This window comes from Bufo gargarizans, chromosome 6 (genome assembly GCF_014858855.1).
Source record: "Bufo gargarizans isolate SCDJY-AF-19 chromosome 6, ASM1485885v1, whole genome shotgun sequence".
Classification (NCBI taxonomy): Eukaryota; Metazoa; Chordata; class Amphibia; order Anura; family Bufonidae; genus Bufo; species Bufo gargarizans.
In genome coordinates, this window is record NC_058085.1 from 51,610,552 (window position 1) to 51,633,957 (window position 23,406).

Genomic DNA, 23,406 nt, shown 5'->3' on the forward strand with positions numbered 1-23,406 from the left:
CACCCCATATGTGGCCGTAAACTGCTGTACGGCCACACAGCGGGGCGTAGAGTGAAAGGTGCGCCGTATGGTTTTTGGAAGGCAGATTTTGCTGGACTGTTTTTTTGACACCATGTCCCATTTGAAGCCCCCCTGATGCACCCCTAGAGTAGAAACTCCATAAAAGTGACCCCATCTAAGAAACTGCACCCCTCAAGGTATTCAAAACTGATTTTAGAAACTTTGTTAACCCTTTAGATGTTGCACAAGATTTAATGGAAAATAGAGATACAATTTCAAAATTTCACTTTTTTGGCAGATTTTCCATTTTAATATTTTTTTTCCAGTTACAAAGCAAGGGTTAACAGCCAAACAAAACTCATTATTTATGGCCCGGATTCTGTAGTTTACAGAAACACCCCATATGTGTTCGTAAACCACTGTACGGGCACACGGCAGGGCGCAGAAGGAAAGGAATGCCATACGGTTTTTGTAAGGCAGATTTTGCTGGACTGTTTTTCTCGCCCAGTTTCCTTGGGGGACACAGAAGACCTTGGGTATAGCTCATCTCCCTAGGAGGCGTGACACTAAGAAAAAACTGTTAAGCCCCTCCTCCACAGCTATACCCTCAGCCTGGAGAGAAAGGCTGCCAGTTTTTGCTTAGTGTCCAAGGAGGCAAGACACTCCCTGCTACTGCAGGGCTGTTTTCTCCTTGTTTAAATTTTGATTTTTACTTTTTCTTTTCCTTTTGTTCCAGACAGTCAGGGACAACAGAGTCGCACTTGACCTCTCTGTTTCTCCCGGGGTCGAGCTGCGCCAGTGCCGGTCATCCGCACTGCTGCCTCCCCCACAGAAGGCAAGGTGGACAAGGGCAGCCCAGCTCCCCTGCATCCCGCCAGCGCAAGGGTCGCCCGCACGCCAAGCCCCTCTTCCAGCGTCCTGCCACTACGGTGCCAGTAGCTGAAGGGGCGACCCTGCTGGAACAGACCGAGGGTGAAGACGGCTATGGTGAGAGAGTGGCTTCTCCAGCCCTACGACCCTCTCCCCCCACCCCGGTCTCCTGCGTGACTGACCCCCATACTTTAGCCTATCCAAGCAGAGTGGCTATTGGGTGGCTGGACCTAGGCTGGTCCCTGGGGTGTCGCAAGGCGGCAATCTGCTACAGCACTCACCCATTCCCTCTCTCCCCTCCATAGATCATAAGGGACGCGGCAGCCTCACTACAGGATGGAGGTCCGCGCAAAGAGGGGGCGCTTGCCGGTGCGTGCTCAGGGCAGCCGCAAAACTTTAGTCCACGTTCGCGGCCCGTGGGCCGCACCATCCGGTGCTCCTTCCCGGGCCCCTGACTCTTCCTGGCCGCGGGGTGGCTCCCGCGGCCGGCGTTACATGTGCGAGCTATGCTCCAACTAGGCCCGGCCGACCTTCGGTCCGGTCGGCCGGACGCCGCAAATTTTGGCCCAGGCGTCGCGGCCTGCTGGGCCGCACCTCACGCTCCTCTCGGGTCCCTGATTCTTCTGGCCGCGGGGTGGGCACCCGCGGCCGGCATTGGCTAGAGCTGTGCTCCAACAGGCCCCGGCCGGCCGTCGGTGCATTCCGGCCGGCCGGGCGCTGCATAGTTTGTCAGGCTTCGCGGCCTGCCGACCGCAATTCCGGCACTCGGGGTGGTCTCCCGCGGCCGGTATGTGGGCACCCGCGGCCGGCTTAGGCCGGCCGGTACTTTAAATGCTTGCGGCCCCGGTCATCCGGGCGCCGGTAAAATTTAGGCCCCGGCTTCACAGTCTGCTAGGCCGCAAATTCAGGCCTCTGTGGGGGGGGGGGCGGGAACTCTCCAGGCGCGAATTCTTCCCGCCTGGAGGTTCCCCCGCCCCCAAGAGTTCACAGCGCCGAGCCCCCCCCCCACAGGCCAGATGCCTGTTAACCCTTTGGGTACTGGCCGGCTCCGGATGGGCCTGTACGGCCTGTGCCCCTGTATGGTTGCCCCCCTTTCTGCCTCAGGGAGGCTGTAATATTAATAAATAATAATAATAATATAATAAAAAAAAAAAAAAAAAAAAAAATTATAATTTTGTTTTGAATAACTGGTCTTGTGGGCTGCGCAGGACGCGGCAGCCTCATCATTCGGTATGCTGTCTGTAGGCATGCCCCCCTTTCTTAGGCGGTATGTCGCGCTCCCCGGCTGCGGCGCTGGCCAGGGCATGTTCCCCCTCCCAGGCGTTTTCTTGCCCTCTCCCGGGATACGGCGCTGGCCAAGTGCATGCATAAAAAATTTTCGGGCCAGTATGCGTCACCCAGTTCTGGTGGCTGCAGGTGCATGGCCCTCCTTCCTAGGCGGAATACTGCACTCTCTTTGGCTGCAGCCTGGCCTTGTGCATGACCCCCCCTTTTTTCTAGGCGGACTGCTGCACTCTCACCGGATGCGGTGCTGGCCATGTGCACGACCCCCTTCCACAGGCGGGACGTTGCACTCACTGGATTCGCTGCCGGCCATGTGCATGAACCCCTTCATAGGCGGAATGCTGCACTCTCACCGGTTACGGTGCTGGCCATGTGCATGAACCCCTTCCATAGGAGGTATACTGCACTCTCCCCGGATACGGTGCCGGCCATGTGCACGTTCCCCTTCCATAGGCGGAACACTGGACTCTCACTGGATTCGTTGCCGGCCATGTGCATGAACCCTTCCATAGGCGGAATGCTGCACTCACCGGATACGGTGCCGGCCATGTGCGTTTACCCCTCCCATAAGAGGTACACTGCACTCTCCACGGATACGGTGCCGGCCGTGTGCACGTTCCCCTTCCATAGGCGGAACACTGAACCTCACTGGATCCGTTGCCGGCCATGTGCATGACCCCCCCCCCTTCCGTGGGCGGTGTGCCGCACTCTCACTGGATTCGCTGCTGGCCTTGGACATGTCTCCTTTCCTCAGGCGACATACGTACACTCTCACTAACTGTGTTTGTTCTCTCGCCAGTGCGTTGCTGGCCATGTGCATGGCCCCATCCATGGCGGGGTGCTCGCACTCTCACTGGATGCGATGCTGGCCATGTGCATGGCCCCCATTTCTGGGCATGAGCATGCCCTCTAACTTGGGTGGAATGCTTGCACTCCCATGGAATCTGTGCTGGTCTTGTGCATGGCCACCCCTTATTCCATGGGCGGCATTTTGCACGCTCACGCGATCCACGGCTGTCCGTGTTTGTGCGGTGCTGAACTGGTACACGTCCCCCTTCATTGGCGGAGTGGTGCACTCTCACGAAATTCGGTGTTGGGTGGATTTTTGCACAATCACTTAATGATAGAATAACCCTGTGCATGCCCCCTTTCCCTAAGTGTACCTTCCTGCGTTCTGCTGGACATGTGCGGCCATGGGCATGGCCCCCTTCTGGGCGGAATATGGTATGTCCTACTTTTCCATAGTAGGTACTGGCCTTGGTATCCCCCCCTTTTGGGGCGGGCTTCTGCACTCTTGCCGACTGCTGTGTTGGCCAGGTACATTTCCCCCCTTTTCTGGGCGGACTGCTTGCGTTCCATTGCATGCCGTGCTGGTCTTGTGCATGACTGCCTTTCAGGTTGCACTTGCACTTCCGTTGGTATGGTTGGACTCTGGCTGATCCTTCGCTGAGTGACTATTTTTTTGCAGTGAGCGGACTTTCTTGTGCGCTCTGTCCGTTGTTTGGGCCGGGTATGCCTTCTCCTCCCATGGGTGGGTTGGTCTTCTCACTGCTTACGGGGCTACTCGTACGTATGCCTCCCTTTCTCCTGCAACATACCTTTTTTTTCTCTTGAGATACGATGCTTGCAGCTAGCCTTGCGCTATCTCTCTAAAGAGCTCGTTCTGTCCACCTGTGTGAGCCTACGGTGGTGTTCAACAAACAGCTAATGAATGCCCAATGTGTTCAAAGGTATATATATATACCTTATATATAAGTAGACGAGCTCTACTTGTTCGCTACTGCACCGAGCTGGGTGGTACTCATTCCTTTCGTCCCTTCCGCCCGGGGTGTGTTCGTGGTCCCTAGATGCGTACCGTTTGTCCTCCCGCGGCATTGTTTCCCTGCGTTGGTGGTCACATAGTCGAGAGTGCTGTCTGCAGCGTCCCTCGAATTCTGCGTTTTCTCTGGCGGGACTACGGTTCCCTCGCCTACGACCATTCCTCCTCTTCAGATGCGGTGTGGTGTGAGTCCTTCCGGTTGGTGCCCTCTGCGCTTCAGTCTGATCTGTTACCAGGTTCGGGCCGCTCTTCTCGGGAAGATCACCCAACTTCTCTTGGGTGCTCGCGTACCCAGGTCCGGAGGACCTCCATCTTGGGTTCTTCAGGGTATTCGCCTTCTGCGGGCGGTGAACCGGGCGTCGGTGTAGCGGGGTTCTGCTCTTGAGCTGTCCTATGGCTTCCCTGTTGCCCACCCCTCCTTTCGGTTGGAGGGTGTTATGCCGGCCTCTGTCTCGACTGCCTTTTCTCGCCGGCTCTGTTTGGCTCCCGCTCGGTACAGTTCACTCCGATGTGGCTTCTGTCCCGGCCATGCTTCAGAGGCTTTCCTTCGCTGCCCTCCCCTCTGGGCAGAGCATGGTTGTTCATGTGGATGGTTCCGGTGTTCCTTTTGGCCTCGTACTGTTTCCCTTGTTCGCACTGGCTGTACTAGCTGTGTGCCTATTTACCGGGTCTGCCGCGTTCTGTCCTCCAGCTGGGTGCAGATTGAGTTTTTTTCCATTCTCGGCAATGGTTCTGCCATGGATTTACCTTCTCGGTAACTTGGGAGGACTACCATTCGGTCAGGGTTGCCCTTGGATCTCCCACACTGGGACTGTAGAACGGCTTCCGTTCTGGCCGTGTTACTGGTCTGCGCATGATCTCGTTGGGTTTTCACCCGCTTGCCAGGCGACTCTAGCGGGCTCGTTAGTGTTCGCTCCTGGCCGTGTTTCGTCCAGGTTCTGTTGTAGGACTTAGGGTTTTTACCTGGGGTTCTGTGGGAAGCTGGGCGTTTTCCCCTCTCTGCCTTTCTTTCTCCATGGTTCTGTCTTTCTCCAGTCCGGCCTGGACCTGGGACTGGGACCCTGTTGCTTCAAGTGTCGGCGCTGTCCCTCCTCTTTCAGCGTTCCACGGCCCTCTGGGCCTGTCAAGACCTTCTTCCATGGAGCGGCTCTTGGGTTCCCTTTGTACTGCCCTCCGGTACCGCCCTGGGATCTACATACTGGGTTCTTGGCGCTCCTATCTTTCCTTTGGAGCCGTTACAGTAGTTCTCTCTACTCCTTCTGTCCTGTGCGGTTGTGTTTCCGTAGCCGTCGGGTCTCTGACGGGTGCCTGAGTGGCGGTCCTTCTTGTTCCGAGCCTTCTGTCTTTCCATAGGACAGGGCTGTTCTCCATCCCGTCTCTTCCTTCCTTCTGAAGGTGGTGTTTGTCTTTCAGTTCCGCGAGGCATTCGTCCTCCCCTTCCCGCCCCCGGGAACGGACACTTCACCGTTTGGACGTTGTTTGGGCCTTGCGTTTTTGCTTGGAGATCTCCGGCTCTTGTCGACGTTTGGTCTCTTGTGTTTCTAGGAGGTCCGTGCAAGGGTTGCGGCCTCCAGGGTGGCTTCCTCCGCTTTCTCAGAGTGGCTATTGTTGTGGTTACCGCACAAGGGCAGGGTTCTGCCTTTGGTGTCACTGTCCATTTCACCAGAGCGGTCGGTGTCCCCTGGGCCGGAGGCATTGGGCTTCGGCCATGCATTTGTGCAAGGCGGTCACTGGTCTTCCTTGCACACCTTACCGAGTTCTACAGGGTGCATACTCGGGCTTCAGCGGATGCTGTCTTGGGCTGCCTGGTCTGCAGGCGGCGGTTTCTTGATGCCTTCGGGTGCTTCGCCTTGGTGCTGTAGTCCCTCCCCTCTTGGACTGCTATTGAACGTCCCAAGGTCTTCTGTGTCCCCCAAGGAAACTGGGCGAGAAAACGAGATTTTTGTATAACTTACCAGTAAAATCTCTTTCTCGCTCTTTCCTTGGGGGACACAGCACCCACCCATTCTTTGTTTTTATCTACGCGAGTTTCCGAGTTTGTTTTACCCGTTGGGTAGTTGGCTTGTTGGTTCCACTTCTTGGGCTTTGCCTTTTCTCACTACTTGGACACGCAACTGGCAGCCTTTCTCTCCAGGCTGAGGGTATAGCTGTGGAGGAGGGGCTTAACAGTTTTTTCTTAGTGTCACGCCTCCTAGGGAGATGAGCTATACCCAAGGTCTTCTGTGTCCCCCAAGGAAAGAGCGAGAAAGAGATTTTACTGGTAAGTTATACAAAAATCTCGTTTTTTGACACCATGTCCCATTTGAAGCCCCCCTGATGCACCCCCAGAGTAGAAACTCCAAAAAAGTGACCCCATTTTAGAAACTACGGGATAGGGTGGCAGTTTTGTTGGTACTAGTTTAGGGTACATATGATTTTTGGTTGCTCTATATTACACTTTTTTGTGTGGCAAGGTAACAAGAAATAGATTTTTTGGCACGTTTTTTTTTTTTTTTGTTATTTACAACATTCATCTGACAGGTTAGATCATGTGGTAATATTATAGAGCAGGTTGTCACGGACGTGGCGATACCTAATATGTCTACAATTTTTTTAATTTATATAAGTTTTACACTGATTTCATTTTTAAAACAAAAAAAATGTTTTAGTGTCTCCATAGTCTAAGAGCCATAGTTTTTTCAGTTTTTGGGCGATTATTTTACGTAGGGTCTCATTTTTTGCGGGATGAGATGACGGTTTGATTGGCACTATTTTGGGGTGCACATGACTTTTTGATCGCTTGCTATTACACTTTATTGTGACGTAAGATGACAAAATGGCTTTTTCTCGCCCATTTTCCTTGGGGGACACAGACCTTGGGTATAGCTCAGCTCCCTAGGAGGCGTGACACTAAGTAAAACTGTTAAGCCCCTCCTCCATCAGCTATACCCTCAGCCTGGAGATAGAGGCCACCAGTTTTAGCTTAGTGTCCAAGGAGGCAAGACACTCCCTGCTACTGCAGGGCTGTTTTCTCCTTGTTATTTTTACTTTTCCTTCTAATTTTGTTATTTTATTTTTTCCTAGGGATACCAGAGACGCATTAGACCTCTCTGCTCTCCCGGGGTTGAGCGCCAGTGCCAACTTATCTGCACTGCTGCCTCCCCCACAGAAGCAATAGGAGGATCTGAGCAGCAATGGCTCCCCTACATCCCGCCAGCTAGGGGGTCGCCCGCACGCCAAGCCCCTCTTCCAGCCTCCTGCCACTGCGGTGCCAGTGGCTGAAGGGGCGACCCTGCTGGAAAGGACTGAGGGTGAAGACGTCGGACGGTGAGATGGCTATTCCAGCCCATACCCGTCCCTATCTGCAGCATCTACCCCTCTGGGTAAGGGGGGCACCCGTGGTCGCTCATTCTGAGCGCTCATCTGCTGACTAGACCATCCCTACATCACCAGGGCTCCAGCAGACCCTCCCCAGCTCCCCTCAGGTATCCAAGGCTTGGGACAATGCAGCACAGCAGCATCCTCAGCACCCCCACGCCGTTCCCCCCCACGCTGCTATCTTTCTCTCCCCCCCTCCCCCTCACTCGGGGGCTGACTCCATTTTTCTCTTCTCCCTCTCTCCCTTCCCGCCGCCGCCCGCTCCGTTCCGAGAACGGGGGGCGGGGCTAATGCCCGACATGGGACATGGGCGGGGCAAGGGACATGGTGGCAGAAGGGTCACCCACCTGGGCAAATCGCCGCACTCTAGGGGCCTGCGGGCCCTTTATTTTCTGGCATCTGGCTTTTCTTAGCCCTGAGAGCGTTTTCGGCAGCAGGGGGCGTGGCTTACGCGCACGCGCGTCATTTTGGGGGCGGAGCTAAGTTCTTCTTCACAGGAGACATTTCAAGCGCTGGAGGGGGCGGAGCTTGTTCCCCGCGCTTTCTGCTGAGGTTTCCCGCGCTTCCTCACTCCTGACAGGAAGCTGGGACACGGTGGGGGACTCTAAACTCCTGTGTACATCGCTCGGTTTCTGTGGGCGCCATCTGCTGCATCTGCTGCTCACTGCTGTTCACTGCTTCTCTGCTGCTGCTGATCTGGACCATCTCTACTCCTGACGTTCTTCTGAGGCACTGGTAGGACAGTTAACCCTCTCCTAACCCTCCTGGTCATAGCTGCTATAACCCTTTGTGGTCTCTATATTAGAGTACGACCACATTTCAGCATGTCAGATCCCACGGGTGCCCCCAAACCCTGGTACCATGCCTGTACCGCCTGTAGGGAACCTTTTCCGCGTGGGCAATCTGAGCCGCATTGCCTTGCATGTCAGGCCCCGGTGCAGGGCCCGCTTCCCGCTGCGCCCCCCGGTGCCTCTGGACCCCCTGACTGGGCTAAGTCTCTGTCTCAGGCAGTGGAAAGCCTTACACACCTAGTGGGCCGTCTCGTGGATAGACCGCCTCTCCCGCAGGCTGCCACAATCCCTGTCGCACCCGCTGGGACTACCGTTTCTGCCGCCCCCACTGGTTCCCTGCCTCCCAGCGAATCTTCCAGGGCCCGGCATACTCAGAAACGTTCAAGGGTTGAGCGCACATCTTCCTCAGATGCTTCGCTCTCTCCGCCATGCGTGCGAGCTCAGTCAAGTCTATCCTCTCAAAAGGATACGCCTTCTGAGGGAGAACTGGCGGATTCGGACGTGGACATGGACTCGGAGCTTCCGTCCAAATTGGCGTCCGCGGTGGGGCATCTTATCACTAGCATCCGTGATACCTTTAAGCTACACGATGACCCCCCCAGCTCTGAACAGGCCGGCGTGTCCTTTCTCCGTCCCAGACAGGCCTCCAAGGTTTTTCCCATACACGCTGATTTTTCTTCTGTGGTATCCAAGGCTTGGACTCGGCCTAACGTCCGCTTTATTACACCCAAAAAGCTGGACATTTGTTATCCCTTTCCAGCGGATACTGTGACCACGTGGACATCCCCGCCTAAGGTTGATCCTCCCGTGGCTCGCCTGTCCAAAAGCACTACTATTCCTGTGCAGGACGGATCTTCCCTCCAGTCTGTTGAGGACCGTCGTACGGAATCCCTCTCCAAGGCCATATTTACTGCCTCTGGTTCGGCCCTTAGACCGGTCTTTGCCTCCGCCTGGGTTGGTAAAGCGGTCTCTGAATGGGGTTTGCAACTGGAACAGGAGTTAGGGTCGGACGTCCCTGTTCAGGACCTCCGTTCCTTAGCCCAACTAATTGTTCAGGCCAGAAAATTTGTCTGTGAGGCCTCCCTTGATGCGGGTGCCCTCATTGCCCGTTCCTCTGCCCTGGCAGTTTCTGTCAGGAGGGAACTCTGGCTGAACGCTCTTTGGCCGGTCTACCATTCACGGGTTCCCGCTTGTTCGGGACCCGTCTGGACGAACTTATATCAGAGGCCACGGGTGGGAAGAGTACTCGCCTTCCCCAGTCCAGGCCAAAGGGCGTCCCCCGTGGTCGCGCTGGTTCGTCCCGTTTTCGGTCCTTTCGCAAGCCCACCGGGTCTAGACCCGCGGCCAGTTCTTCTTCCTCTGGCCCAGCCCAGGATAGACGCAAGAAGCCGTTTTTCTCGCCCAATTTCCTTGGGGGACACAGAAGACCTTGGGTATAGCTCATCTCCATAGGAGGCGTGACACTAAGTGAGAACTGTTAAGCCCCTCCTCCACAGCTATACCCTCAGCCTGGAGAGAGAGACTGCCAGTTTTTTGCTTAGTGTCCAAGGAGGCAAGACACTCCCTGCTCTGCAGGGCTGTTTTTCTCCTGTTTGGTTTTTTTTAGTTTTGATTTTTGCTTTGTTTTTTTCTTCAGATCATCAGGGACAACAGAGACGCACTAGACCTCTCTGTTTCTCCCGGGGTCGAGCTGCGCCAGTGCCGGTCATCCGCACTGCTGCCTCCCCCACAGAAGGCAAGGTGGACCAGGGCAGCCCAGCTCCCCTGCATCCCGCCAGCGCAAGGGTCGTCCGCACGCCAAGTCCCTCTTCCAGCGTCCTGCCACTACGGTGCCAGTAGCTGAAGGGGCGACCCTGCTGGAACGGACCGAGGGTGAAGACGGCTGTGGTAAGAGAGAGGCTTCTCCAGCCCTACGTTCCCCTCAGTCCCTCCCCGGTCTCCTGCGTGCTGGACCCCCATACTGGTCCCTGCTGGACCTAGGCTGGCCCCTGAGGTTCCCAATAATCATATAGCCCCACACCACCACCATACTGGTGACCGCGGGGCGACTATACACTGCCCCTCCATAGGGCATTGCACATGGAGGAGTTCTGCTTTAGGGCCGGAGACCCGCTCCTAGCTGCCCCTGACACAGGGGTTATGCCGGCCCTCCCCCTTACCGGTCGCAGATTAAGTGCAGGGGGCCCGCGCTGGCTGCCCTGTCCCTCCTCCACGGGCGCCTGGTCCGTTAGGGCAGGGGGTGCAGTGCTGGACTTCAGGTCCCCCCCCCCCCCCCTCCTTACCGGTGGCTAGGGCCAGGGGCCCGCTCCAGAAGCTGCCGGCTCCAGAAGCTGCCGGACGCAAGGCCCTCACGGCCTGCATGTACTGAGCGCGATGCTCCAGTTGAGGCTTCCGGTCGGCCGGGTGCCGCGAACTTTTGACCCAGGCTTCGGCCTGCTCGGCCGTTTGTCTCTGCCGGCACGCGGGGTGGGCACCCGCGGCCGTTAGTACAGGCGTCAGCCGGCTCCCTCCCGGTCCCGGCCGACCGCCGCAAAAATCTAGGCCCCGGCTTCACGGCCTACTAGGCCGCAAACTTCCAGCCTCGGTTGGAGGGGGCGGGAACTTCTTGCAGCGCGAATTCTTCCCGCCCGGAGGTCCCCCGCCCCCAGGGGTTCGCAGCGCCGCCCCCTAGGCCGGATGTTTGTTAACCCGTTGGGTACCGGCCATCTCCAGGGGCCGGCTCCCATCTAGAGGACACCCTCTCTGTTCTGGGCTTCCTAGCTGGCCTGTACGTGACTGTGCCATGTATGGTGGCCCCTTTTTTGCCTCTTACTGTGCCATGTATGGTGGCCCCTTTTTTGGCTGTGTTTTTAAAAAAAATTAAAAATAAATAAATAAATAAATAAAAATAAAATAAATAAGGTTAATAAATAACGGAATGGCTGCGCAGGACGCTGCAGCCTGATGCAGTAGTGCTGGCCGCACGCTATGCCCCCCTTCCGTGGGCGGCATGTTGCGCTCCTCGGCTGCGGTTCTGGCCAGCTACATGTTCCCCTTCTAGGCGAACCCTTGCCATCTCCCGGGATACGGCGCTGACCAAAGGTAGGCGCCCCGTCTATAGGCGGAACGTCGCCTTTCCAGTTACAGGCTGGCCATGTGCATGACCCCCTTCTTAGGCGGAGTGCTACATTCACCGGATCGGTGCTGCCAATGTGCTCGCCCCCCTTTCATAGGCGGAATGCTGCGCTCTCACTGGATTTAATGCCGGACAGGTGCATGACCCCCTTCTGGGGCAGAATAATTGCACTCTCACCGGATACGGTGCTGGCCATGTGCACGACCCCCCCTTCTTGAGGAGCGCGGCACTCTCGCTGGATTCCTGCCGGCCATGTGCACGACCCCCCTTCTTGAGGAGCGCGGCACTCTCGCTGGATTCCTGCCGGCCATGTGTGTAACCCCCTTCTATGGCGGTACGCTGCACTCTCACTGGGTTCGCTGTCGGCCATGGGTATGAAACATGTGCACGTCCCCCTTCCATATGCGGAACACTGCACTCACTGGATTCACTGCCGGCCATGTGCACGTCCCCCTTCCATAAGCGGAACGCTGCACTCTCACTGGATTCGCTGCCGGCCTTGTGCATGACTCCCTTCCATAAGCGGTAGGCTGCACTCTCATTGGTTTCGCTGCCGGCCTTGAGCATGCCTCCTTCTCTCCGGCGGCATACATACTCTTCCTGGCTGGGGTTGTTCTCTCGCGGTAGGTTGCTGGCCACGTGCTTGACCCCCTTCCATGGCGGGGTGCTTGCACTCTCACCGGATCCGCTGCCAGCCATATGCATGGCCCCCCCCTTCCTTGGGCGGTGTACCGCACTCGCTGGCTTTGCTGCCGGCGTGGGCATGCCTCCTCTCCTCAGGCGACATACATGCACCTTCACTGACGGTGTTTGTTCTTGCGCCAGTACGTTGCTGGCCATGTGCATGGCCCCATCCGTGGCGGGGTGCTCGCGCTCTCCTGGGATGCGATGCTGCCGTGTGCGGTTCATTGCACCCTCACCGAATACGTTGCTGGCCAGGAGCATGGCCCTCTAAACATGGGTGCGCTGCTTGCACTCCCTTTGGAAACGGTGCTGGCCTTGTGCATGACCACTTCGCATTCCATGGGCGGTATTTTGCGCGCTCATGAGATTCACGGCTGTCCTTCTGTATGCTGTACTGGACGTTCCCCTTTCATTGGCGAACTACTCGTTGCACTCTCACAAAATTCGGTATTGGGTGGATTATTGCACAATCATTTGGTGCTAGGATAATCCTGTGCATACCCTTCCCCCTTCACTAGGTCCTTTTGGTGCGGGCCTTTGCACTCTTGCCGTCTGCAGAGTTTGCCAGGTGCCTTTCTCTCCCCTTTTCCGGGCGGACTGCTTGCGTTCCATAGCATGCCTCCTGTACTAGCCTTGTGCATAACTCCCTTTCGGGTTGCACTTTGCACTTCCATGGATACTGTGGGATGCTGTGGCTGTGCGCTCTGTGCATTGTTTGGGCCGTGTTTGCCTTCTCCTCCAGTGGGTGGGTTGGCCTTCTCGCTGCCTGCGGTTTCCTAGTACGTATGCCTCCCTTCCTCCTGCGACATACTTTTTTCTCTTGGGGTGAGGCTGATTGTCGCTAGCTTTGCACTCTTTTCTGAGGAGGTCATTCTGTCCACCTGTATGAGCCTAAGGTGTTGTCCAACACACAACAATTGAATGCCCAATGTATTCACCGCTGTATACCTTGTATATATGTAGACGGGCTCTGCTGGCTCGCTACTGCACCGAGCTGGGTGGCACTCATTCTCTGGTGTGGTCCCGTTGTGACTGCACCAGCCATGTTCATTGGCCCTTCCACCTGGGGAGTGTTCGGGGTCCCTTGATGCGTACCCGTTCGTCCTCCCGTGACATTGCTTCCCCGCGCAAGCCGTCGGGGTCGAGAGTGTTGTCTTTGGCGCCTTCTGCACTTCAATCTGATCTGCTACCAGGAACTGACCGCTCCTCTCGGGTAGGTCACCCAACTTCTCTTGGGTGCTCGTCTATCCAGGTCTGAGGGACCTCCACTTTGGGTTCTTCAGGGTATTCGCCTTCTGCGAGGCGATGTGCAGGTCGTCTCACAGGGTAGCCGGTATTCGGCTTTTGGACTGTCCTGTGGCTTCCCTGTTTGCCATTCCTCCTTTCGGTTTGGAGGGTGTTATGCCGGCCTCTGTCTCGGCTGCTTTTCCTCGCCGGTTCGGTTTTTTTTGGCTTCCTCTCTGAGTTTGTCACTCCGAGGTGGCTTCTGCACCGGCCAGGCCTCAGAGGCTGTTTCGTCATTGCCCCCTCCCCCTCGGGGGTGAGCATGGTTGTTCACTTGGATGTTTCTGGCGTTACTTGTGGTCTCGTACCGTCTCCCTCGTTTTCGCTGGCAGTACTAGCTGTGTGCCTGTTGCCGGGCCTATTGCGTTCTGTCCTCCCGCTGGGTGCAGATTGCCTTTCCATTCTGGGCATATGGTCCTGCTGGACTTACCTTTTCGGTAACTTGGGAGGACTACCCTTCGGTCACGTTTGTCCTTTGATCCCACCAGGACTGTAGAACTCCTTCCTGTGGTGGCTACGTCGACTTGACTTGGCCTGTCTTGTCCTGGCATCTGTCGGCTGCTGGGCGGACCCTTCCGGTTTCTTCCGTCTGTCCTTTTGCTCCCCCACTCCGGTTGGATACGGGACTATGTTGTTCAGGGGCCGACGACACAGTTTTTTTTCCGACCGTTGGGCCATGTTACTGGTCTGCGCCTGATCACATTGGGTTTTCTCCCGCTTGCCAGGCGATTCCTGCGAGCGCGCTAGTGTTCGCTCCCGACTGTGCTTCGTCCAGGTTCGGTTGTCGGACTTTGTGGTGAGCGGGGCATTCCCCCACTCTGCTTTTCTCTCCCTTTGGTTCTGTCTTTCTCTAGTCCGGCCTGACCCTGGGACTCTGTTACTTGAAGTGTCAAGTGTCGGCGCTGTCCTTCCCCTTGCAGCGTTTTTTCTGGCCCTCCTGGGCCTGTCATGACCTTCTTCCACAGAGTGGCTCTTTGGTTCCTCTGTACCGTTCCCTGGTACCGTCCTGGGAATTACACACTGAGCTCTTGGCGCTCCACTCTTTCCCTTGGTGCCGTTGTAGAAGTTCTCCCTACTCCTTCTGTCCTGTACAGTTGTGTTTGCTGTTGCCATCATGTCTGGCGGGTGCCTGAGGGGTGGCCCTTCGTGTTCTGTGCCTTCTGTCCTTTTCCAGGACAGGGCTGTTTCTCCATCCCGTCCCTTCCTTTCTGAGGGTGGTATCTGCCTTCTTATCTACGAGGCTTGGTCATCCCCTTCCCGTCTCCGGGAACGGGCGCTTCACCACTTGGAGATTGTTTGGGTTTGCAGTTGTTCCTTGGAGATCTCCGACTCTAGTCGGCGTTCGGTCTCTTGTGTTTCCAGGATGTCCGCGCAAAGGGTTGACGGCCTCCAGGGTGGCTTTCCTTCGCTCTCTGAGTGTCTATTGCTGTGGTTACCGCACCACGGGCAGGGTTCTGCGTATGCTGCCTTGGGCCGCCTGGTCTGCAGGCGGCGGTTTCTTGATGCCTTCGGGTGCCTTGCCTTGGTGCTGTGGTCCCTCCCCTCTTGGACTGCTATTGAACGTCCCAAGGTCTTCTGTGTCCCCCAAGGAAATTGGGCGAGAAAACGAGACTTTTGTATAACTTACCAGTAAAATCTCTTTCTCGCTCTTTCCTTGGGGGACACAGCACCCACCCAATCTTTTGTTTTTCTCTGCACGGTTTCCGAGTTTGTTTTACCCGTTGGGTAGTTGGCTTGTTGGTTCCACTTTTGGACTTTGCCTTTTCTCACTGTTTGGACACGCAACTGGCAGTCTCTCTCTCCAGGCTGAGGGTATAGCTGTGGAGGAGGGGCTTAACAGTTCTCACTTAGTGTCACGCCTCCTATGGAGATGAGCTATACCCAAGGTCTTCTGTGTCCCCCAAGGAAAGAGCGAGAAAGAGATTTTACTGGTAAGTTATACAAAAATCTCGTTTTTCGGACGCAACCTACCTGGCGCAAGTCCCAGCCTGCACGGGCTCCCACAGGCCAGCAGCCCTCTGCCTGAAGGTTCGCCCCCACCCACCCGGGTGGGGGGCCGCCTTCTCCTATTCAGGAACGTATGGCGGGACCGCGGGGATCAGAAACTGCAAAAAGCGCAGCAAACCGCAGGTCTGAATTGACCTGCGGTTTGCGGCGATCGCCGATAGGGGGGGGTCACATGACCCCCCCTGGCGTTGTCACAGGATGCCGGCTGAATGATTTCAGCCGAAATCCCGGTCCGATTAACCCCTGGGGCGCCGGAATACAGATTTCAAGTTAGGACGTACCGGTACGCCCTGAGTCCTTAAGGACTCGGGAAATAGGGCGTACCGGTACGCCCTGCGTTCTTAAGGGGTTAAAAAATGGCACAGACTGGCTCAATTTGGCGCAACTAGGGTATCTGCATTTTTCCCCCCCATCTTGCTTGAAAAAGGGTGGGCTTGGCCAGAAGAGTTTGGGCATAAGATGCAATGTCTTTGCCAAAATTGTGCCACAATTTTGTTGTAAAATTCCATCTAACTAGGACAACCAGTTGGTATAGAGTCAGAAAAAAATGTGTCTCCCTCCACCAGCATTATCATCCAGCCTGACCCCAGTGATAAATCTGGTGCAGTTCTAGATGGACAGTCTAAGCTTACACCATCTACGAAATTAATAAAACTGCCCAATATGTTCATGTTTTCCAGGCTGTCTATCAATTTCCCTCTGACATTTGGCACATAGAACTTTCAAGAGCATCGCACCAGTTGTACGTCCTTTGTGCCCAGAATGGATTGTATCTTCTGGAGTGGGATGAACATGGAAGGTGAGCTGATATTGAGGCCAGTGCTATCCTCGGTTCTCATTGACCTCCTGTCAGACTGGTACTTGGTAATTTCACTGGAGGGTTGGATGTGTTAAGGTGATGGTCTGCAAAACTTTCAAATGTCTGAAGCCTTTATGAGTAACATAAATCCTGGACAAATGATAATGTTGAGAGGTAAGTTCTGTTCATATACAGTCACCACTTCGAATATCACTGGAAACACAGAAGAGCTAATCGCCCGTCAGTCGCACCACAGACTTGTTATAACCTGCTAATGTAATAGCCGGGCATTGTAAATGGTCAGTCTGGATGATACTGATGGAGGCTGGACTTGTGACCCCCTCCACAATGGGTCATCCAAATGATATTCATAATGATTGGTCCAAGAACTCTTCTTGGCAAAGCTGCATTGTCTGCAATGATCTCACTACCCCTTAGGGTGCATTCACACATCACGGTTAAATCAAAGTTTTTAATGTGAGTTTCGCAAAAGTGTAGTTGAAGCCAAGCTTTACATGCTGCACCCCCTCAGTTACTGTATGTATCAGATATAACTCTGTGTGGTATTACAGCTCAGTCCCATTAAAGCAAATACATTCAAAACAGGTATAAAGGAACATGTTTAAAGGGGTTTTGCAGTTTGTTTAAACTGATGATCTATCCTCTGGATAGATCATCAGCATCTGATCAGCGGGGGTCCGACACCCGGGACCCCCGCCAATCAGCTGTTTGAGAAAGCAGGGGCGCTCCAGGAGCTCCGGGGCCTTCTCACTGTATACTGCAGGCCCAGTGACGTCACGATTAGTATCAACTGGCCTGGGCGCGGCTAAGGTCCATTCAAGTGAACAGAGCTTAGCCGCGCCCATGCCAGTTGATACAAGTCGTGACGTCACTGGGCCTACGATAAACAGTGAGAAGGACGCGGCGCTCCTGGTGTCGGACCCCCGCCGATCAGATGCTGATCTATCCAGAGGATAGATCATCAGTTTAAACAAACTGCAGAACCCCGTTAAGGTAACACTGTAATAAAATTAAGTAGATTCCACTCACCAGATGGTGGAGTAGAAGCAGACTGACTATCCTAAGAACAGCCTCAATCTGGAAAAGCCGTCCACAGTGGTACTCCACCTGGTAACTGTGCCAAAGCAGTGAACAAACAAAATACTGAGATTTTTACTGCCATACACCCCCCCCCCCCCCATATCCCCTACCTTCTTCAGGAGTTATATTGACATGAAGCCTAAAGTCAATCCATTCAAGTGAATGGCACTGAGCTGCGATACTGGGCACAGCCACTGCTACAGTGCTGGGCCTGGTCAACATTGAAGGTGATGCTCACTCTTTGCCCCTTCAGTCAACTGATTAGCAGGGATGTCCCTAGTAAGACCACCACTGATCTAAAAATGATAGCTTATCCTAAGGATCCTTTTTGTTTTGGAGGGGACCCCTTTGACTGCTGTAAGTACAAGGACAACCAATTGACAACGTATCACCAGGGAATTCACTATTAAATTTGGCTCAATAACAGTTGAATGAAATGAAACCTTTCACTTATCGATCCATTGCTTCATCCTAAAAAAAAAATAGTTTTAATCCGTAGAGAAATGAGCGGTTAAATGCACCCAGGGCAGAGCCAAGCCACTTATGCTGAGTGAAGGGAAGGAGGAGGAAGAAAACAGCCCAAGAAGCTTTAATATGATATATTAGAAAGTTTCTTTATTATTTAATAAGATGCATTACAAAGTTTCTTATATTCACCTGTGCTATTCATTTATGAAAACTTGTTTATAACCGGAGGTATACTTTATGTAGGGTTTTTGGTATACCCACAAGGCATGGCAGTGCATAACACAGCAGATCATATGAACTATTTAGAACCAAATTGTTTATTCAGTGTTCTTTGTTCATTAATTAACATGATCCTTCTGTGGTTTGTGCTTCCATGCCGAGTGGCTGTACCCTGAGGCTACCTGCACACATATGCGGTTTTACAAACAGGTTTTCCGTGCTGACTTGATGCGCATTTTCCCTGTCCCACCCTTTGCATTCACACTAAAAATCCGCAAAAACAATTGACATACTACGGATTTCTAAATCCTCATGTCATGTCAATTTATACACGGAAAATATGCGCAAAGTCTATATGAGATTTGGCAAATCTCATTCACTTTGCTGGTGTGCATGCACACGATCGTAGTTTTGGTCTGCATCCGATCCGCATTTTTTTGCAGACCCATTCATTTCAATGAGGCAAAAGAGACAGGCAGCACACAGTGTGCTGTCTGTTCCGCAGCCCCACAAAATAAATGGAACATGTCCTAATAGTGGGTTAATGAGCTCAATCTATTCTTCAATAGGTTTGATCACACCTGCTCCTCCCACCCCAGCATGCCATTCTATCCTCTCTCCCTCATGAACAGTGACCTCGCCCTCTAGTGTGCTCATCCATGGACCTCCTTGGCATTGGAGTGGACAACGCCATCATACAGGGCCAGGGCGTCTGTTCATGGGGCTCATGTGCTGGACAATGGGCCTGCAATCCTGCCTCCCGGTCGGTTCCCCTGTTCTATGTGGTCCTGGGTGCCGCTCCTAGCTGGGGTCCTCATATTTCATCCCCCCCGGTTATGTTTGCGGCCGCTGGGGCTCCTGTCCGGCCGCCTCTACTAATTTAGTCCCCGGGTGCCTATTGGGGTGGCTATTTTTTTATCCCTGCTCTAAGTGCAGTAAGGCTTTTCCTTCCTCGCAACCTAACTTGCTCTGTGCGCAGTGCGTTGCTCCCATGACCCCTACTGACGCCCTGCCCCACCGCTGCGGTGGCTGTCCCTCCTGATTGGGCCGCCTCACTGTCCCAGGCCATAGGCGACCTTGCCAGCCTGTCCCGGTCCATGGTGCAGTCGCTGGATCGCTTGGCTGCTCAAATTGCGGCAGTCTCTGCCCCTCACAGGGACCATGTTGATGATGGGACTCGCCCCTGCTCTGACACCAGGTCCCGTAAAAAACCTTGAGTTATCTCAGCCGCATCCCGCTCATCCTCAGCATCCTCTGGTCACTCACTGGACAAGTCTGAGGCAGGCGAAGTCTTGTCTTCTGCCGCTCCTGAGGACACCTCTGACTCCGATTCTGTATTAGAGCAGAGTTCTACTTTATCTGCGGCCATACAGGACCTCATTAAGGCGGTCAGAGACACTCTGCATATGCAGGAGGGTACTCCCTCCTCTTCTCAGGATCCTGTGTCCTTCCGCCGTTCCAAGCGTTCTGTATTGGTTTTTCCTAACCACCCGGACCTCAACGCACTCCTGGCCAAGATCTCTAAGGGTTCGGACGCTCTGTTTCCTTTTAGTGCAGAATCCGTGAACCTTTGGTCAGTCCCACCTCTGGTTGATCCTCAGGTGGCCCGTTTGGCTTCCTTGTCGGATCCCACTGACACAAAGATTGATTCCTTGGCTAAGGCCGTTATTGTAGCGACAGGCTCCTCTGTTCAGCCTGCTTTTGCCACCTCCTGCGTCGCCAAAGCCTGCGTGGTCTGGGCCAAGCATCTCATCAGTTTGCTGCCGGATTCTGTTCCAGGTGAGGTTTCCATTCTTGCCTCTCAGCTTCTCCAGGCTTCCCGGTACCTATGTGATGTCTCCCTGGAATCGGCTCGCCGGTCCAGCATGGCGGCTGCTAACTCTGTGGCCATCCGCCGTACAGTCTGGCTTCGTTCATGGGCGGCAGATGTGGCTTCTAAAAAGGCGCTGATCTCTCTCCCTTTTCAGGGTGAAAAGCTGTTTGGGAAACGCCTGGTGGAGTTTTTCAGAGGCCACGGGAGGTAAAAGCTCCCTCCTCCCCCAGAACCGCCCTTGCCGCCGTCGCCCTCCCTTCGGCGAATTCAAGGTCCAAAAATTTTCTCTCCTTTCGGAACTCTACCTCCCGCTCGGACAAGAAGTCGGGGGGGGGGGGGGGGGGGGGGCCTTCCTTCAAGGCCAGGCCTGCCTGGCATTCTCGCCCCAAGCCCTCAAAGCCCCAGTCTGCAAAAACCTCTTCTGCATGACTGTGCTTTACCACATGTGGGGGGCCGCTTGCTCGACTTCCAGGAGTCGTGGAGTGGACGACGCATGGGTCTTGGAGATCGTTTCCTTCAGGTACAGGATAGAGTTTTTCATGTCGCGTCCCCCCAAGTCTTCCGCAAAGGCGGCAGATTTTTTCCGGGCCATTCATTCCCTTCAATCCCTCGGTGTGATCGTTCCAGTCCCCGATTCGGATTGCTTCCAGGGATTTTATTCAAATCTTTTTACGGTACCCAAGAAGGATGGTTCCCTCCACCCTATTCTGGATCTGAAGGCGCTCAACGTCTTGTTCGGACCCGGCACTTCTGCATGGAGTCGCTCAGGTCGGTGATTGCCTCCCTGGAGTAGGGCAAATTTTTGTCGTCCATCGACATACAGGACGCATACCTCCATATTCCCATTGCTGTGACCCATCAGCGGTGGGTTCTCTGCATTTCCAGTTTTTGGCTCTGCCCTTCGGCTTAGCGTCCGCCCCGAGGGTCTTCACAACGGTCCTGGCCCCTCTTATCGCTCTCCTCTGCACTCGGTCATTGTGCAGTCGGTCATTGTGATTCCCTACTTGGACGACCTGTTGGTAAAGGACAACCTGGCCAGCCTCCGGATCACCCTGTTTGTCCTGTCTCAGTTCGGGTGGTTGGTCAAGTCCCCGCCAGAGAATGGATTTCCTGGGCTTGACCTTAGACACTCGCCTTGGTCGAGTGTTCCTTCCCCAGGACAAAGTGGTGGCTCTCCGAGATGCAGTGGTTCGCCTTCGCAAGCCGTCCCCTCTACCTCTTCGGACGTGCATGCAGGTTTTGGGTCGGATGGTTGCCTCCTTCGAGGCAATCCCATTTGCGCAATTCCATTCCAGGCCTCTTCAGCTGGCGAACCTATCCAGCTGGGACAAGTCCCAGCTAGGCCTCGACTGTCTGGTTCGTCTTCCCCATCTTGTCCGCAAGGAGTTGTGCTGGTGGCTTCTACCTCGCACCCTATCTCTGGGCAAATCCTTTCTTCCCCCTCGCTGGCGGGTGAACTCCACGGATGCCAGCCTGACGGGGTGGGGAGCAGTCTTCGGGTCCCTTTCTGCTCAGAGCTTGTGGTCAGCAGCGGAATCCTCCCTGCACATCAATATTCTGGAGCTCATGGCGATCTTTCTGGCTGTCTCTCATTGGACACCCCTTCCCTCCGGTCTTCCGGTCCGAATCCAGACTGACAACTCCACTGCGGTGGCGTACCATCAGGGGGGCACCAGAAGTGTGAGGGTCATGGAAGAGACATCTCACATTCTTCGGTGGACGGAGTCCTTTGTTCCGGTCCTCTCCGCAGTCCACATTCCCGGGGTCGACAATTGGGCAGCAGACTTGCTCAGTCGCCAAAACCCCGACCTGGGCGAGTGAGCTCTTCACCCAGAGGTGTTTCTTTGTCTGTGTCAACGTTGGGGCACGCTGGACATAGACCTTTTCGCCTCCCGTCTCAACCACAAGGTACCGCGTTACTTCGCGAGGTCCCGGGACCCTCAGGCGCCGGCCTCAGATGCTCTGGTCCTTCCTTGGTCCCAGTTCAGTCTCGTGTACCTCTTTCCGCCCATTCCGCTCCTTCCCAGGGTTCTCAAGCGCCTGAAGTCGGCCCGGGTTCCGGCGATTCTGGTGGCCCTGGACTTGCCCTGCCGTGCATGGTACGCAGAACTTCTGTTCCTTCTCGCAGGCGCGCCGTGGCGTCTCCCTCTACGTCCCAACCTCCTTTTCCAAGTTCCGCTACTCCACCCGAGTTTACATCAGCTGCGTTTAACGGCGTGGCTGTTGAGGCTGCAGTTCTGAGGTTTTGCGCTCTCGGTTCTGAGATTTTTCCTGGTGTGAGGCTGCTCAGTTTCACTCTCTACCTTTCTATTCCCAGAGTCTTGTCTTTCCTGCAGGCGGGCTTTGACAAGGGCCTTCGGCTGGCCTCTCTCAAAGGTCAGATTTTGGCCCTATCTGTTCTTTTCCAGAAATCCCTGGCTTCTCGCCGCCAAGTGAGAACCTTTCTGCAGGGGGTTGCTCACCGCGTTCCACCTTTTCGTCCTCCTGTGGAACCGTGGGACTTGAACATTGTCCTGGACGCTCTTTCCTTTGTCTTGTTTAAGGTTGCCTTTCTTGTGGCGATTACTTCTATTCGCAGAGTTTCTGAACTTGCTGCGCTTTCTTGCAGATCCCCTTTCTTGGTGTTCATCAGGATAAGGTGGTTCTGCGTCCAGTCCCTTCCTTCCTCCCTAAGGTGGTGTCCTCATTCCACATTACTGAGGAGATTGTTCTTCCGTCCTTCTGTCCTAAACCCTCTCATCCTAGGGAGCGTTCTCTTCACTGTTTGGATGTTTTTAGGGCTATTCGCCTCTATCTTCAGGGCCTGCAAGCTTCCAAGGCCACCATATCCCATTGGATTAGGTCGGCAGTTAAGGAGACCTATGTTGCGAAGGGTCGTGTTCCTCCCTTTCGGTTGACCGCTCATTCGGGGCTTTTTGGGCGGTTAGACATCAGGCCTCAGCTTCCCAGGTCTGCAAGGCCGCCACCTGGGCCTCTGTTTTCCAAATTTTATCACATCCACTCCTTGGCCTCTGCTGATGACAGTTTGGGTCGCAGGGTTCTCCAAGCAGCCGTGAGTTAGTTGCGTTGCATGGCAGTTTTTCTGCCCTCCCTTGTGGACTGCTTTAGGACGTCTCATGGTGCTGTGTCCCCCAATGCATTCAAGAGAAAACTGGATTTTTGAACTCGCCGTAAAATCCTTTTCTCGTAGGCTGCATTGGGGGACACAGATCCCACCCCTTGTGGCTAAGTTTTTTCTGTTGGTCCTCTCTGGTTTAGGACTTGTTGGCTTACAGTTTTATCTTGTGCTCCTACTGATTTTCTACCTACTGGTCTGCTCCTGCATTTGCACTGGGTATAGCCCAGATAGGAGGAGCTAACACTTTTTACTTCTAGTGTCAGCCGGGCATATACCCATGGTGCTGTCCCCCCCCAATGCATCCTACGAGAAAAGGATTTTACGGTGAGTACAAAAATCCAGTTTTTTACATTTTATCATCTGTAATCTGTAACTTTCATGCCTTTTATTTTGGATTTTTTGTATTCTCTGTGCTGCTGTAACATGGTGAATGTCCCCATGATGGTTTGTTTAAAGGATTATCTTATCTATTCTTGTCCATTTTGCGAACAAGAATAGACATTTGTAATATATTGCAGGGCCTGCAGAAGGGGAAAATGTGGGACGTACACAGCCGGTATCCTTATTTTGTGGATCTGAAGTCTGTGGACCACAAAAACGGATGAGGCCTGATGCAGCATTTTTTTCCTGTTTGGAAAAAACACACTTAATCCACAACGTGTGCAGGTAGTCTAATA

At 54.4% G+C, this 23,406-nt stretch overlaps 1 protein-coding gene across 10 annotated transcripts in view; it reads left to right on the forward strand.

The window, feature by feature from the left end:
• Positions 1-23,406, forward strand: part of FAAP100 (FA core complex associated protein 100) — a 136,707-nt gene that overhangs the window by 26,709 nt on the left and 86,592 nt on the right. For 9 of the 10 annotated variants that reach the window (XM_044300086.1, XM_044300091.1, XM_044300088.1 and 6 more), the window contains one exon: positions 15,892-16,010. The exons of the other annotated variant lie outside the window; for it this stretch is intronic. In XM_044300086.1, the coding sequence (XP_044156021.1) occupies positions 15,892-16,010 (119 nt within the window). The remainder of the gene's footprint in view (positions 1-15,891; positions 16,011-23,406) is intronic. 10 annotated transcript variants of the gene reach the window in all.